Source organism: Corapipo altera, unplaced genomic scaffold, assembly GCF_003945725.1.
Source record: "Corapipo altera isolate COAL_440 unplaced genomic scaffold, ASM394572v1 50, whole genome shotgun sequence".
In the NCBI taxonomy this organism is placed as follows: Eukaryota; Metazoa; Chordata; class Aves; order Passeriformes; family Pipridae; genus Corapipo; species Corapipo altera.
In genome coordinates, this window is record NW_020884889.1 from 11,308,963 (window position 1) to 11,325,159 (window position 16,197).

At 40.0% G+C, this 16,197-nt stretch overlaps 1 protein-coding gene across 17 annotated transcripts in view; it reads right to left on the reverse strand.

The window, feature by feature from the left end:
* The window catches only part of MYO5A (myosin VA), a 97,893-nt gene that overhangs the window by 67,584 nt on the left and 14,112 nt on the right, over positions 1-16,197 (reverse strand). For all 17 annotated transcript variants that reach the window (XM_027644281.1, XM_027644269.1, XM_027644268.1 and 14 more), the window contains exons 2-4: positions 10,626-10,736; positions 9,404-9,575; positions 4,133-4,277 (exon numbers count right to left, since the gene is read on the reverse strand). In XM_027644281.1, coding sequence (XP_027500082.1) covers positions 4,133-4,277; positions 9,404-9,575; positions 10,626-10,736 — 428 coding nt within the window. The remainder of the gene's footprint in view (positions 1-4,132; positions 4,278-9,403; positions 9,576-10,625; positions 10,737-16,197) is intronic.

Below are 16,197 nucleotides of genomic sequence, written 5' to 3' on the forward strand. Positions count from 1 at the left end.
AGAAGGAAATCTCACAGTTAATTTATTAAATTGAAACTGCTCTATCCATCATCAACCACAAGTAGGATGGAACGAATCAGACCAACAAAGTGCTGATAAAAAAATTCATTATCTTAATTACTGCAATATACCCTTACTAGGCAGGGGAAGGAATCCTGTGCAAGAGTGATTTTGAACTTCTTTCCCTAATTGTGTTAGGACACTGGTAATCGTAAGTCTCACACATTAATGCAGCTCTCATGCAATTCTTAACAGTTTCAAGAGTATAATCATCAGTGTCTTACTGCAAACCATACAGTTAAAAATGGAGGCTTCTTTGAATTACAAAGAAAATGAGCCACCCCTGCTGATGGTTATGATTCCTACTGAAGTTGTAATGCTTCCCAAAAAAAACAGAGGAAGAGACCTGCTCCAAACCCTCACACCTGTGGTCTGGAGGCTCATACAAACCAACACAGTTACTGGTAAGTATGAAGCACACATAAACCTAAGTCTAACAGAATTAAAGTGCAGTTGTGAAACTAGTTCATTGCTTGTTTTGGGCACAGCAGAGGAAAGGTGTTGGAAACAAAGCTGTCAGTCTGTGCAGAGGAGCCAAAGGAGATGGAGAGAGAAAAGGAAAAAGGTACAAAGGCACAGATGAGAAGGGAGGAAGAGAAGGGAAGAGCAGGGAAGAAAAAAAATAATAATTCCAAGTGAGATTAGTCTTAAAAGAGCTGTACATATCTTCCTGCACTGAAAAAGACAAGAAGCTACTGAGCAAACAGTAACCACTTATTTCACTGTCAGCTATGTCACAGTGTCACAGATGAGCCTTGTTCCTTTCCACTGACCCTCCACTGGAAACTGGTGATGGAACTGCTGTTGGAAGAGGCAATACTGGCTGCTAAAACGGGCCCACCACCCCACAGCCACAAATACCACGTCATTTGGCTTCCACTGCACAAGAAATGTCACATGCAAAGGTATCCTTATGTGCTGCTTTACATTGCATTTAACCCCAAGCAGTTGCTGAATATCATTTTTCATGCCAGATGTGTGCTCCAACCATGGTATTCCAGTGGTCAACATTTTTGCGCTGTATTTTTCTAAACATGCAATGCAAATATTTATGGTGCAATCACAAGCTTTCCTGATTGCTGCCATGGGGCATTTTCTTCGGATGAAGACTACACAGATCACTTAGTTATAACCATGCACACAGAAGGACTTTCTCAGCACAGCAGATAAATTAATGGAGCTGGAAAGAACAAATTCTAAATCATAAATTATAAATTAACAAGAAGACCTAAGGAGTAAATATTTAGAAGAGCTCCCTGAAGCCTTACAGATAGGAGCATCATGACTAATTATTCCAGTGATCATTTAAACATGGACTTAGAAAATATTGTAAACAAGAGAAAAATAAATCTCACCAATTTCATGCATAAATGCAGATTAATGCCATATGAGTGGCTACCATATGAATATTCAATGCACTTATTAAAGCATTAATAAAACAGTCACAGACAATCTGATTTTCATTTTTAAATAACCAGCTGCAGAAATGTAAAACTGCACACTTTTTTTTCTTTAACGTCATAATTCAGAAACAGCAGGTGATTTGTTCAGAAGGTAGAAGGTATTGGTGAAGTTAAAGTACTGTCAGTCATAAAAGAATAACAAATTGTTTCTAACATGTAGTCACACAAAGGAATTAATTAAATAATGCAGAAGGATTATTTAAGATAATTTCCATGGTTATATAATTTCTCATCATTTGTTTCAAAAACGAACTTCTACCGCATCTTATTTGTTGTTATTCAGGACAGAATTGCCAGAGGGTGCAGCGAGAGCTGGAGAGCAGGCAGTTAAAACAAAAAGGAAAAACCACAGTGGAAACTCCAGCCAAAATCTCAGTCCCCGGAGTCTTCCCCTGAGAGCAGAGAATGCCAGTGATGGCAGACAGGCAGCTCCATTGCACAGGCTCCAGCTAACAGGTCACACCATACAGGCAATGCAGCAACTTGAAATTTCAGCACCAGCGAGAGGTAAACCCCCTTCACACAGTGGTAGAGTCAGCCAGTGGAGAGAGATCCCTCTTCAACCTCTTACATCCACTGGTTAATATTAAGAACGAAAATTCTGGGAATTTGGATGACATCCCTCACTGACATATAACTGCTGGTCCCTGTACCATGCCTCAGACATAAAATAAGGCTAATAAATTATTTTGTAGAGCTTTTAGAGGGACTTGAACAGCAAGCCTGTATAAAAGAGCAGTGATGAAAGAGCCATGATACAGATGTGCCTGTCATTACACACAGTTCTGCCTTTGTATTTCCGTACCAGATTGTATGCCTATTTTCTCAGTAAAAAGGAGCAAAGCAAATATCTCTGCCACTCAACAGTGCAGATGTAGGGTCGTCCTGGTTTCAGCTGGAAGAGAGGCAGTTTTCTTCCTGGTGGCTGGTGCAGTGCTGTGTGTTTTGGATTTAGTACAAGAATAATGTTGATAACACAGAGACATCTTGGTTGGTGCTGGGCGGTGCTTACCTGAAGTCCAGGACTTGTCAGATTCTCATGCTCTGCCAGTGAGCAGGTGCACAGGAAGCTGAGAGGGAGCACAGCCAGGACAGTTGACCCGAACTGGCCAGAGGGATTTTCCATACTGGGGAAGGTCATGCCCAGTACATAAACTGGGGGGAGTTGGCTGTGAGCAGCTGATGGCTGAGGGCTGCTGGGGGACACGCTGGGCATCGGTCAGCGGGTGGTGAGCAATTTTACTGTGCATCACTTCTTTTTCTTGGGTTTTATCCCTTTTCCTCTCTCTCCTTTTCATTATTATTGTTGTTGCCATTGTTATGGTTTTATATTATTTTAATTTATTTCAATTATTAACCTGCTCTTATTTCAACCCACGAGTTCCTCCTCCCCATCCCAGCAGGAGAGGGAGGGAGTAAGCAAGCGGCTGTTTGGTACTTAGTTGCTGGCTGGAGCTAAACCACAACAAGAGTATTTTTGAAACACTGGCTCTTTTGGATAAAATGCTGTACTGTATTGTACTGTTTTCTTCTGAAATTATCAATTATGTGGGTATTGTGAATCACTGTATTCAGATATACACCTGATTAACTTCACAGCCTAGGGAGCATTTCATTCATTCTAGTTCTTATGCAGATTCTTAAATGAACAGATAGCTAATTTCAAAGATGAAGATTTTCTCGTTTTCAATCCATTCTCCCCTTGCCTCCCCTACCTGCAGTATAGCTTAAGGGTCATCACAATTAATCCAGAGATCTCCCTCTGTTTTACTTGATTAATTTAATCACAGGCTATATTGTCAACAAGGAAAACTGTATCAATAGCTGGCAGCTATCCAGCGGGGATATCAGGGACCATCTTGTTAACCAAAGTCCACACAGTAGCCCAAAAGATCTTTATCCTAGAAATGAAATATTTCAAAAGCTCCCCAAACTGCAGGCTCTTGGGGTGAAGGGGAAGAAGTTTCTGATAACCACTGCCCTTGGGTGACAAGTTCATTTCATGCAGCATCTAAAGAAATGAGGATTTCCTGCACAGCTGTTACAGTGTCCTTAGAGACTCAGTTTTCAGGCGCTCTGTGCCATCGTCCCTCTGCTCCCTCTTAATTCTAGTCAACAACAGCCACAGGCAGATTACGTAGCTGGGACATGACCAACACGACCAGGAGCCTATAACAGCACTCAGAAGCCGAGTGATTTCTTTTCCCTTGTCAGTACCACATACACATACAAAACAGCCAAGAATCTGGCACTTTTCTCTTTAATAATCCACTGTTGATTAAGAAGTACCTCCTCATTTTGCTAATCAAAGTAAAACAACATAATCATATAAAGCACATATAAAGCTAATTTTAGCACTAAATACTGACGAGATCTGTGGTAATTCCTGTTAACCGTCAGTGGCCATGATCTCCACAGCACTTATAATGCTTTACTGTTCACTAACTTAGGCAACTTATCCTCTTGTGAAATGTACTAAAGCACTGGATAAAAGATGGATCTTGCAAAATATTTCGCAAGCTATAAATTAAAGAGAAGGCCACTGGCCAGCAACTTTGTTCTATTCCTTTCAGAAAAACAATGACTTAAAAGACTGGTGGTGTACAAACCTGGCCATCTGCTTGTATGCTTCCTCAGCCACTGCAAAGATATGTGGATCCATATCCCCCATATTTTGGCCACTGTATGCATTGATGATATCTTCGCCATAGATGGGCAGCTGTTCATAAGGATTTATGGCCACTAAAACAATACCTACAAAGGAAAGGAAACAAAAGGAATTATTATTAGTTGTTTCAAAATAAACGCAACCAAAAATGGCTTTAACATCAACTATTGTTCAAACCTTTCTAAAAATACCAACTAAAGAATAAGGATCTGATATTACTGACTTTAACAGATATTTATTGACTACAGTTTCGGGTATAAAAAGTGTCACAAGAGTTTACTTCCACTCTCCTTTGGTAAACACATCAGAGACAACTTTTTACTTTTTCTCTCTATCTGCCTTTTCTAAAGCTAGCATGCACAAAACAAACAGATTGAGAATGTGTCAACTTGAAATACTGCCTGTTTGGTGCAGTAAACCAATGCATGTGCATTGTATTTCCCTGTGTTTTACTGTGAATTACAGCTGATATTGTGATTTGTGAATTATAATGACCTTGCTGACTGCCAGTTCGGGTACGTGACTGTGTTAACCCTTCAGCTGTCGCACTGTGCCCAGGAATAACTCCTTCAGTTTTTGTGACAAGCAACAAAGTAGAGACATAGTGTAATCTCTGCCAGTCAGGCAGGACAACCTCCTGCTCAAAGGGATCAGAAAATCCAAACAGTAGACATATTTCATAGGGCTAACACAGTGTGATAAAGTCATGTCAGGAAATTAGGTAATTACAGCTCTAGAAGGCTTCATAAAACATTTATCTTGCACATCTGTGTGTGTAACTACTTACACCTTCCATTTTCTTCCATTTTCCATACCAATTTAACACATATCTGGCTTTGTTAATACCATTCATCTTTACAGCACTTCTGAACTCATGCCATTATTTCACTCTCCCCACACAGGAAAACTTAAGTCTTACTCTGTACAAACTTCCTAGACACAAAGTAAGACCTCAAATGCTTTTGGGAACATTTTGTTTTTCATGAGAAATGAGAACTGCTCTGCCCACAGGGATAATCTGACAAAGATTCCTTACATATCTCTCTCCTGCAGCATTTACAATGGGTAGGGAACACTTATTTGTCCCGTGCAGGGGTGAAAACACTGATCACTGCCATGTGAGACCCAGTTGTGCCAGACATACGGTGCTCTCCTCACAGTATTCCTCCTCACCTTGACAGTGTGATAAGGGGGGGGAAATAGAAACTCTAGTTTTAACTGTGGACATTTTAAAAATGTAATTTCTTCTTACATATATGTGTTTTGGTGCCTAAAAGTGACAATGCAGGTGCAGATGGCTGCACAGTGACTACAGCAAGCCTGATACACATGCGCCTTGGACAAGCCATCCCCGAAGAACCTGCACCAGAAGTGTTTCCATAGCACTCAACTCGCTTCTAAATTTGCTCAGAAATTCAGCCTTACACTCACAGACTTCCTCAGTGCAGATCTCAGCTCTCTGCTCTGTGCAGATCACAGTGTTGTGATGTCTATCTAAGAAATTTTCCATCGAAAAACTGGGAGAAGGGGAATGAAAGCATCTACAGTCTGGCACTGCTGCTGGGAGCATTATCCCACTTTTAAATCCTGTCATGCATTTATATATCAAGCACAAGCCATAGCAAAAACATTATAAACAACAGAATATATTTCAGGAACAGATCTGAGAGATCTCAATCTATTTCCTCATATATATGGCAAGTTTAATGTCTCGACACGCCCATGCAGGGAGAGGCTGTGTTTTTCCATCAGCCATGACTTCACTGAAATGACTCAGGAACTCCAGTGAAAAGTCTCTATAAACGTTTATGCCAAGTTCTAGTGCTGTAATGAAGACCCAGAAAATAAGAGGGGGGTTAGGGAGGGGAAGCAACCTCACTACTAGAAGACTTGAGGAATATTTCCCATGTTGATGTTTAACATCTGCCCATTGTAACCGTGATAAAGTAGTAAAAAATGAAGTATGGCTGCACCACCAAGCTGAGCCTCCCAGGCTTGCAAGTCTCATCCAACAGACTTAAAAAAAGTCTGTGTGAGACTTCAGACAATTCCCTTCTGCTTTTGGCTATGCTGGCAAAAATAAACCCTTGAATTCAAAAAAAGCAGCCCCGTGACAAGTTTCCATCATATTAAAACATTTAACTTCAGTAGTGATCTGTAAAATCAACGAGCAACTACCATCTGGAAATAACCAAAACTAGTGAGTTAGGAACTATTTGCTTTCCGCAGAAATTTGAAATCAGTCTGTCTCACAGGGCTTTAATCCAGATTAATTTACATATAACTTCTCTTTATCTCCACTAAATCATATTGCTATTTTAAGAAATATGGCCTTTCCTAAATCAGATTTATGTGTGTTTTTGTTCCTACAGTTACACTAAACTGAACTCTGGCTACTCTTTGTGCCATTCCTCTTATATATAGCCAAAGTAAGTGCATCTACTTCTTTTATCTTGAACGTACTTACCCATCTGAGGCCATATTAGACATAAACATAAATAATTTAATAATTTAAATTAAAGTTCACTCTCCTGCACAGCAGGCAGTACTTTTTACTAATCTGAACTAACCAGCAGTATTCACTGAGTTCTCATCACAGCCATAGCAGTTTCTCCATGTAAGTATTCAAATTTTCCTTTGTAACTTTTCAATCTCCTTCATTAATTCCTCAGTTCATATTCCCAATAGTAAAGCAAAGTTATAAATCACCTCTGCATTGCTGGTGAAAAGCTGACTTGAAATTACGAAATCAGGTTTTCTGTTTAAAAGTTTGCATTACTTCAAGGTGAAATTTTGAAGAATTTAATATCCATTTGACATATTACACTAAGACAGCATGGTTGAATTCATTTCTAGGGTCCTGGACATCCATCCATCCACGCATTTCAGTTCTAGTTCTGCTGGTTGAGAATAATGTTACCCTGATTCTCTTGGTGGATTGAAGTGGTTTTAATTTCCTTTGGGCTACATCAGCTGTGTTAGCTGAAACCACCTTCCCAGGGTATTTAAACTAACCTGGCTAATGTGTGAGTGAGATTAAGGAGGCAAATGCAGTCCCTCCTGCAGGCAGAGCTCTAAGGCAATAATCTTTGTAGAGGGGAAGTAACCTCTACTCACGCTGGAAACTGATGGAGAAGTTTGCAAGGTGGATGTCTGTGGCCAAAGGATCAGGTTTTTAAAGGCTGGCATGCCAACTCTATTTTCCTTAGTTTATAACATAACATACACTGCCTACATCCCAAGAGAATAAATCCACAGCACACTGTTCCTCAACAGGGCTGAACCTCCATCACGGCCTTCTCCTTGACCCCCAGGAACTCCCACCCCACTGGATCCACACATTTCTGACAAACCCACATGCTGCTCCCAGAATCACTTGAGTTTTGCTTGGAAGCAAACCAGCTGACCAAGCTCCACCATCCCAGGCCCTCTGGCAGACCCATCCTTGAAGAGCTAAAGGCCTTCCAGCCCCATGAGAAATGATAAAACCAGCCAAAAACACCACTACAGCTGCACTGGGGAAAACATGAAACGTGCTGTTTTCACGTTTTCCCAAACACAGTGAAACACAACTAGCAGACAGCACATTCCTTTTGAAAGCCTTTCAAATGCTGCCAAACACAGAGCATGTTGCAAGCAGCCGGAACACAGTCTGGGCAGAGTGTCTGATGGGAAGGGTATGGTGGTGCTTAGCAGGCATGAGACCACCAAACTGAGACTGAAAACCCCTTACAAGCTCAGGCCATGAGACTCCAGTTGCACAAAAGCCCTTTCACAGAAGAGCTTTGCCGTGGGGGCACTAGGGAGAGAAAAACAGATGATGTCTCCACTGGGGGAACTGAGGTGGTTTCCCAGTGCTGGAACTACAACACGCACACTCAGCTGGGGCTGCCCAGAGAGGCTATGGTGTATCTCCAGGCATCACTGATGATACTCCAATACTCTGATACTTTGACTGGTCCAAGCCCTGAGCAACCTGATCTGGTCAGACCTGTTTTAAGCAGGGAGCTTCACTGAAGACTTCCAGAGGTCTCCTCCAACCTAAATTATTCTGCGCTCTGACTGCAAGATGGGATGAGATGTGGTATGAGTCATCTCCCACTCCTACAGGAGTGAAGTCTGGTTGCAAGTAGAGGGTGGCAAAGTCTGATCCAGTCCCCTGTGATCTGGCCACTGCTGAGAGCAGGACTAGGAACAGATGCAGTCTGCTGAGAATCTGCAGATTAGGAACAGCCGGAGTGAGCAAAATGCGGCAGGATGCTAATGCCTGCAGTCTGTCCATCACAACATGTTTAATGAGCTGCTTGTCATAGCTCTCCATACCCATCACCACGGGGGGAGCTGTAACAGATGTCAGAAGTACAGATAAACTAGAGACATATTTAAAAAAATCACAAAGTTTAGGTATACTGAAAGGTTATATTAAAAGCCAACAATGTGTTTTGTCTAAACACTGAGATGTAAAAGAAACATATGCACACAGAGAAAAAAAATCTCAGAAGCATCAAGTTTAAATTTTGAGGCTAAACTACCTCACAGTGCTTTAAAATAGAGCACTCAGTTACAATTTTGCACTTATGATAAAAGTGATCATTAAAGTAACTTTTCCCCATTCTGGCCATTTGAAAGTACCACAGGCAATTACAAGTTTGGGTAACCTCTTCTGTGAGTTAAATAGTACTTTTAAAACCAAGATCGATCGTAACTGTGATAGGACAAGCACTGGCTCAGGAACTGTTACAAATTCACTGCTATAGTTGCCCTGATTTGAAAATGAAAAACTGATATCTTTCAACAGAGATGGAGAAGCTCAGTGCAGAGGTTATAGCTGGGCAACAAATCCACGAACCGCCAAGGCATCCTGTATCTGCACCCTGTGAGGTCCCTCCTCCAGCCCATGCTGACCTAAGCAAGCCTAAGGGGAACACCAACCAGACAGGAATCCTACTGGCAAGCTAAAATTGCTGAATACACATTTTATAAACAGAGTCCCTTGGGAAGCTAGAGGAACACACAGTGAAGTCAGTTTTCTCTGAACCTTAATACTCTCAAGCCTACATGACCACAAACATGGGGGTTTTCCTAAGAACAGCCCAACATGCCCTATCATTAAATGATTTTAAGTTAAAGGCAGATATATCAACAAACTACTCTCCTCTTCCTGTCTAGGGCATTCTCTGTAAAGATGATGGTATGAAAAGACAGTACTTGCCACAATAGGTATAGATGAGTTTAGAGTCTATAAATCGAACTTTGAGGTTGTGTAGAACGGCAGGTTCGTGGAGATAACTGAGCGCTGTGAGGTCATTTTCACCAACAAGTATGTCAGGGTTTCGCAAGGGAGGGAGTTCCTTTGTCTTCGGATCTAGGCAATATTCTAGGTCCTGAAAATCAATTGGAGACACTTGCTGAAAGAGCTGCTATTTCCGTTTCTAGTTCAGTCCCTCCAGCCATTCTTCCCAGCAAAATATGCCCAAGTTACAAAAACACAATGCAAGATTTAAATTATCTGGTGATTTGATTTAGCTGATCTTTCTCAAAAAATGTCATTTAAAATTTCCTCAAAGGGTTTTCTACATGTACAATGTGTAACTGTATAGAGATGCCATCTTTCTAAACCATTACTTAAGCAAACCCCATGCTTTTGCTGCCATACCTTTTTATTAAATAAACCAAAATACACTGTATCATAAATCTGACCAGTTTTCCCCTATTATTTTCCTCTTAAGCAGAACAGGCAGGGGAAGCAGACTCCCACCAATCTATAGCCAGCTTCATACACACTAACACAACACAAGAACATTGGCAGAACGCTGTGAAGAATGCAAAAATGGAAAAAAATGCTACTTACAGTTTTTGCAGATATAAATTAATCTCTAACACAGATGTTTTAACTGCATCTGTCTCTAGGTCTAAAATCACTTTATTTACCTGCTACTGCCATGACAAAATCCAACTAGAAGGATGTGAGTTTCTTGTAGACATGTCACCATTTTTCAACACAGCATCATTTTTGCAATGCCCTTAATCCTTGCCCTTTTTATCTTTATTCATTTTCTGATGGTTATGCTCCACCTAAAAGTCACTGTTCCTTCTCTGCACCACTGTTCTCCTAGCAACACTGTTCTCCCTGGAATATCAAACCAGGGTTATAGCTTTGATGGCGTAAGTAGAAAAAGGTGATGTGATTGAACATAAGAGACAGTGGATAGAAGCAACTATTTTAAAATTTACTTTAAAAATAAGACAGAATTGATTTTTGTAACTAAACAGTAAAATACAGCACACCAAAAGGCTACAGGAAGTGAGTGGACAAGACTAATTGCACACACCTAAACCCAGATATATTTTGACAGTAGAGCTTCCTGCATTAGGTGCCTCAGCCTCTGGTTGAGAACAAGAACAATCAACCTACGAACAACACACAGACCTACCTTGCCTTCTTCAAGTCGAAGCTGAAGGACTTTATCTCCAGGTTTATAGTCTTTGAGAAGTTCTGCTGACTTCCAGACCTCCTCTGGATCAGGGATCCAAACCCTGGCATACTGCAATACAACAATAACAGCAAAAGATCAGTGAGTTGCACTATAGTTAAATCATCAATATACAGGACACCAAAACTGTTTTTCTTTTTCTTTTTTAAATACATGTTTAACAGACAGACCCTTAAGCAAGAAAAGTTAATTAGTACATCTGAGGTAAGTTGTTCTATTGATAAAAGGCTACACAGGCTTCATTTTATTGCCTACACAGAGAGAAAAATGCATTTTCCATGCAGAAAGTGTTCCAAGATACACATTCAATGCTGAAAATCTACAAAGAAAAAAAATCAGTGTTTTCAGAGAGATTAAAAGCTCTTTCCTTCGTAGTTACAAATAGAGCAAGCTTAAAATGGTTTATATCTGGGATGCCAAAGGAAAAAACCTGAAAATATTTGGTTGAAAAAGCCTCCCAACAGTAGAAAAAACACCACAGCAAACAAGACAAGATTCCCATTAATGGCCATTTTCACCGAAACCTTATTCATAAAAGTAACCCAGTAAAAACATATTACTTGTTTTCAAAAACAGAAAGAATATTCATATTTTTGAATGAGTGAAGATATAATGGTTATCTCATATTCAAGAATTAATTAAAGGTGTATGGAAACCATCTAGTTACTTATACAGTTGCATGTACATGCAAAACCACACAAATGAAAACAGCTCTTGAGTAACACAAGGAAAAGACTGTGACTCTTTTAATGTATTAAAGCTTCTGAACTGATGCTCTTAAAATGCCTAGAGAGCACTGAGATCACTCCACACCCATCACCTTTGCAAACAAAACAGGTCTTGGCTTTAGAGGTATAGTCACTCTCACCTCATTGCAAAACATTCTCAACCCACTAAATTATTTCAAAATAACTACATTGTATTTGTCAAAGCATGGCATTTCATGGGAGAGAAAACTGCATTTGGTCATACAGCTTCACCACCTAATCTTACACAACTTATTTTTGTATGGCATCCTCTGCCTCAAAGAATGCTGAAGTGGTTTTTTTTCCCCTCTTATTAACCCAGTTTTCCCACTACTGAAAATTACAAACGGCTTTTTTCTGTCAGGGATTTTCTGCAAGATTTCATGCCAAACTCCATATTGCTTTCTTGCTGCAAGGCAGGACACGACAAAACGTGTTGCTTTTACCCTTAACACACGGCAGCCTTTAAAGCAGTGCCTGCTGCCTTCATCCTGAAAGCTCCCAAACTCCTGAGAAGCCTGTGCCACACATAAATCAATTCTCTCTACTGAGACAGATAATGAACTAAGTAAATAAAAATTCACTTTCATTGTTCCCATTACACAATATGTCACGCTCCCACACCTGCTCTTTCTTCATCACCTTCATTGGATGTTAATGACAGCCCTAGGAATCTATTTTATACAAATACAAGAAACTTTTTTCCTCATAGTAAACTTGTGGTTGTGTGGCTTATTTTTTTCTTTGAGCTTTATTAGTTTCATACCTATTTGTTAGTGTTTTCAGTACAAAAGTGCCACACTACTTCAGTATTTACATAACTTTTCCTCACTCCCCGAAATATTGACAAATTATTTGAAAAATGAAAGATACCCCAAAACAATTCTTCAGTACATGCTGCTGTCATTCACAGAGCATTGCACGTGACAACAACGGAGGAAAGCAGCAGCAGAAGCCATGATTTGGGCACTTGGATTGGTTGTTTTCAGCCCTGTATCCACAATTCACAAGGTAAGAAACCTTGTTTGAGCTTAAACGAAGGTGTGTGCTAACAAGTGTATGTGCAATGCAAGTGCAAACCCACAGGAACTACAGAACAGTTCCAAAACAATTAACCAGCACTTGATGACAGAGATGCAGTATTCAAGTACTCAGGAGGAATGTTTTCTTTCCTTTCTGCTTGGTTTTTAAACAAAGGATTCCCTATAAAACTTCATAAATCATAAACTCATGATTTCATATAATAATAATAATTTCAATTCACAATTTCATATCATAATTTCAAATCATAAAATCAATACTTCATAAACTCCATACATCCAAACATACCACAATGTACCTGCTCAGAGAACTCTCTATTACTAAAAAAAATCCAAAACAAAACAAAATCCTAAAAATCAAAACCCTGCCAGAAATCAGGGAAGTTTTTTTAGTTTAACACAAAGATGCTACAGCATCAGACACAGCTGAAGACTGAATGCATACCACATTTTGACCAGGTTCCACCCCCAAGCTGTAGCAGAAATTTCCCCGTCCCCAATATTTCTGATGGGATATTCCTTCCAAGGAATTAACAGAAAGCAAAGCAAATGTAACACGAAAGAGGAAAGCATTTAATTGCTGTCTAGCAAAACAGATCAGCAGGCTGGTTTCCTCTAGGCTACACAAAGAAACGTTTCCTGATGTGAAAAAGGAGCAGCCTGTAAGACACAAATTCTGTTTAACTTGAGGCAGCAAATCCTGTGTAGCAGTTTCTAACTATGTGATCTGTGGCACCATGAAATAGGCACCTTTAATTTATTCAGCTGAAACTGTACATTTTCTACTGTCTAGAGAAGGGAAAGAGAAAGCAGAAAACAGATCACCATAGAAACTGGGTTACTACAGACAGCTGAACCTTCCACATGACATAACCCTACAGATATTAAAGTCATCCTATGAGCACTAGGTTGCAGCTTTTCATCTCTAGCATCAGTGCCTAGCCTTAAATCCCTGCCAAAGAAAACACCTGGTAAAAAGAACGGGTGGGAGGAAAGAGAGAGATGTTCCTAATTACAAGCACTGAGTCATTTCACAGCATTTTCACCTCATTAATTTAGCAGAATGATTAGTAAAATCAGATTTTCATGCTATCTTTTATATAATCAGTTGACACTAAAATCCCATTGCTGCCTAACCTGTAGTGGGATTCAACCCTACAGAGGAAAACAAAGCACCACCACTGGTGGAAATAGGACCAAGGGCCTCTCTCTTAGGAAATACCTTACTCTGGTATCTGCTATTCATCCCTCTTCATTTACTAGTATATAAAACCATGTTTACGACAATGTTAAAATAAGACTAAAATAAGACAAACTTCTAGAGACACTGACACAAATCAGCCACCTAAAACGGAAGTTCTAGTCTAAAAATGACAATAATGTCTAAAATTCTAGCACTGAAATGACAATAAAAGTTACAGCAAGAATCAAATGAACTTTAGTGTAATTGTGCCTGATTATGATCCATGAATACATTACTATTTATGGTAGTTCAAGGCAAATTTTGAATAAAACTTCTGACAGGGGAGATACAAGTATGATTTACTCAAGGAAAGGCAGTGAAATTAAACTTTACATAAGTATTGCTACCTTTCATGTCAGCCCAAGCTTACCAATAGTGTCATTTGCACTTTATATTTCAGTATTGGTTTGGCTCAAATAAATTTAGCTTTGCTATCCAGATAATAATGTTGTTCTTTCTCTGTGAGTGTGATTCTGGCTCACCACTGATGACTTCTTCCTCTCCTCACTGGAAATGTAGGACTGAAAGAGGCATGGGAAGGACATGAAGCACATCCTTCCACCCTATGACAAAGGCATATCTCCAGCCCAGCATTCAAAGGACCATTCTTTAACCTAAACTAGTTTAAAAGTCAGAGTGAAAATATTAAGGGATATAGATGAGATGCCCTTGAATTCAGAAGGAACAAATAATTAAATGCATAGTGACAGGACTCTTTCAAATCTCAGTTTCCTGCCGAGACTCTCTTCCAGCCTCATCTGATTAATGTAAAAAACCCTAGTATTTCCAAAATCCCATGGAAGTGTGGAGCACCATACATTGTCCAAGGAAGGACAAGTGGGCTGCTGAAAGACAACGGTTTACTGATATCTACAGAAAGACTCTAAAAGAGTTCACAGCAGAGAAGAAACAGAAGTTTTCATGCTTTATTGGTGGGTCAGAAGATTGGCTGGATTATTACAATTTTATATAATAAGAAAACATAATAGGAAAACACAGCATTCTGTCATACCTCATGATTTCTTCTTAGATCACATGAAGAAATCAGCAGACTATAATAATTATCTATCAAATGAGACCATATGACTCACAAAGCCTCTCTTCTGAGATATTAACCTCTTGAAGTACTAATTGACATTGCTGACAGAACGGAATTAGCAATGCAAGCAGCTCAGCAGTCACTTCAGCAGTCAAATAGTTTTCTACTTCCCTTGCATGACCACAGCACAGGAGGAGATATAGTTATGTTTCCAGCTTAACTGCTCTTTGGGTAAGAGCTGAAAGAGTTCATGAAATGATCAACATTCTAGAATGAAAAAGGAAATTTCAGCTCACAGAAAATTGTCCCTGGTTTCTCAGTGAGACCTACCCATACAAATGAAATTGTACAATTTTCACTCCAGCAGAGATCGTCTCTTTTTTTTATTTACAGACAGTCTTTCACCATGAAAAAAATACAAGGGACATTGCCCCCTTTGCTTTCAAGAATGACCTTGGTTTTGGGTAGGAATAAAGCAGTTCATTCATGTCTGGATCAAAGAGATACTGGATCAAAGAGATCAATTCTGGCAGCAGGAGCTGAAGGAGCCAATGGAACAGCAACAGCTGGTCAAAGTCAAAGCCAAATTTCACCAAAATCATTCAATGTGAACCTGTTGCTGACTGAACTGGAGAGAGCCACCAGAGTGGCCACCTGGAGAGAACTGGCTGCATTATTAGGCTGGAAAAAGAAAAGTATCTCTGCTAGTAAGTCATAAAAACAAAACAGAGCACAAAGTCATCAGAGTTGACAGGCTCGCTCTGACCACACAGTCTGATGCTATTAGCATAATTTCCTTTCAGCTTTATATTTTCCCCTATGCCTGGTTCACGGTGCCACTGCCAAGGATGACAATACTGAGCCTGGAAACACCTGAAACAGCAAAGTTTAGCTTTTATAGTATCAACATAAGCAAGTGGACGGCCAGGTGAGTAATAGTCAAACACAAGTCTTAACTTGACCAACCTGGATCTCCTACAAAGAGATCATGATCACTCACACAGGAGGTGGGAGGAGGTCCTGCTTCTTCCACTGCTGAAACCACTAAAATTTGTGCCATCCTGTGACACATGGGCAGTCCCAAGGACACACTGCACCCCTGTTAACAAAGTGCTGCTGCTGGTTGCACTCTGCAAAGACACACAGGACTTTACCCTCCTTTCATAAAAATGCCAGGTGACCAGGGAGGACCGGAAAGTAGAGCATCTTCATGACAAGTGGGCTGCTGCAAAACCTCCGACCAACCCATCTCAATTCTTCTTATGGCCCGAGGGAAACAGAATCATTAACTTTGGAAAAAAATCCGAGAAGAAATTATCGATTTTCTTAAAGGCAATAGCACTCTTTGGGCATGGAATGCATTTTCTGTCTTGTTGCTCAGCAACAGCCATTTACAGACCTTTTGTACAGTTTAAGGCCTGATATTTGGAAAGCATTAATTTAA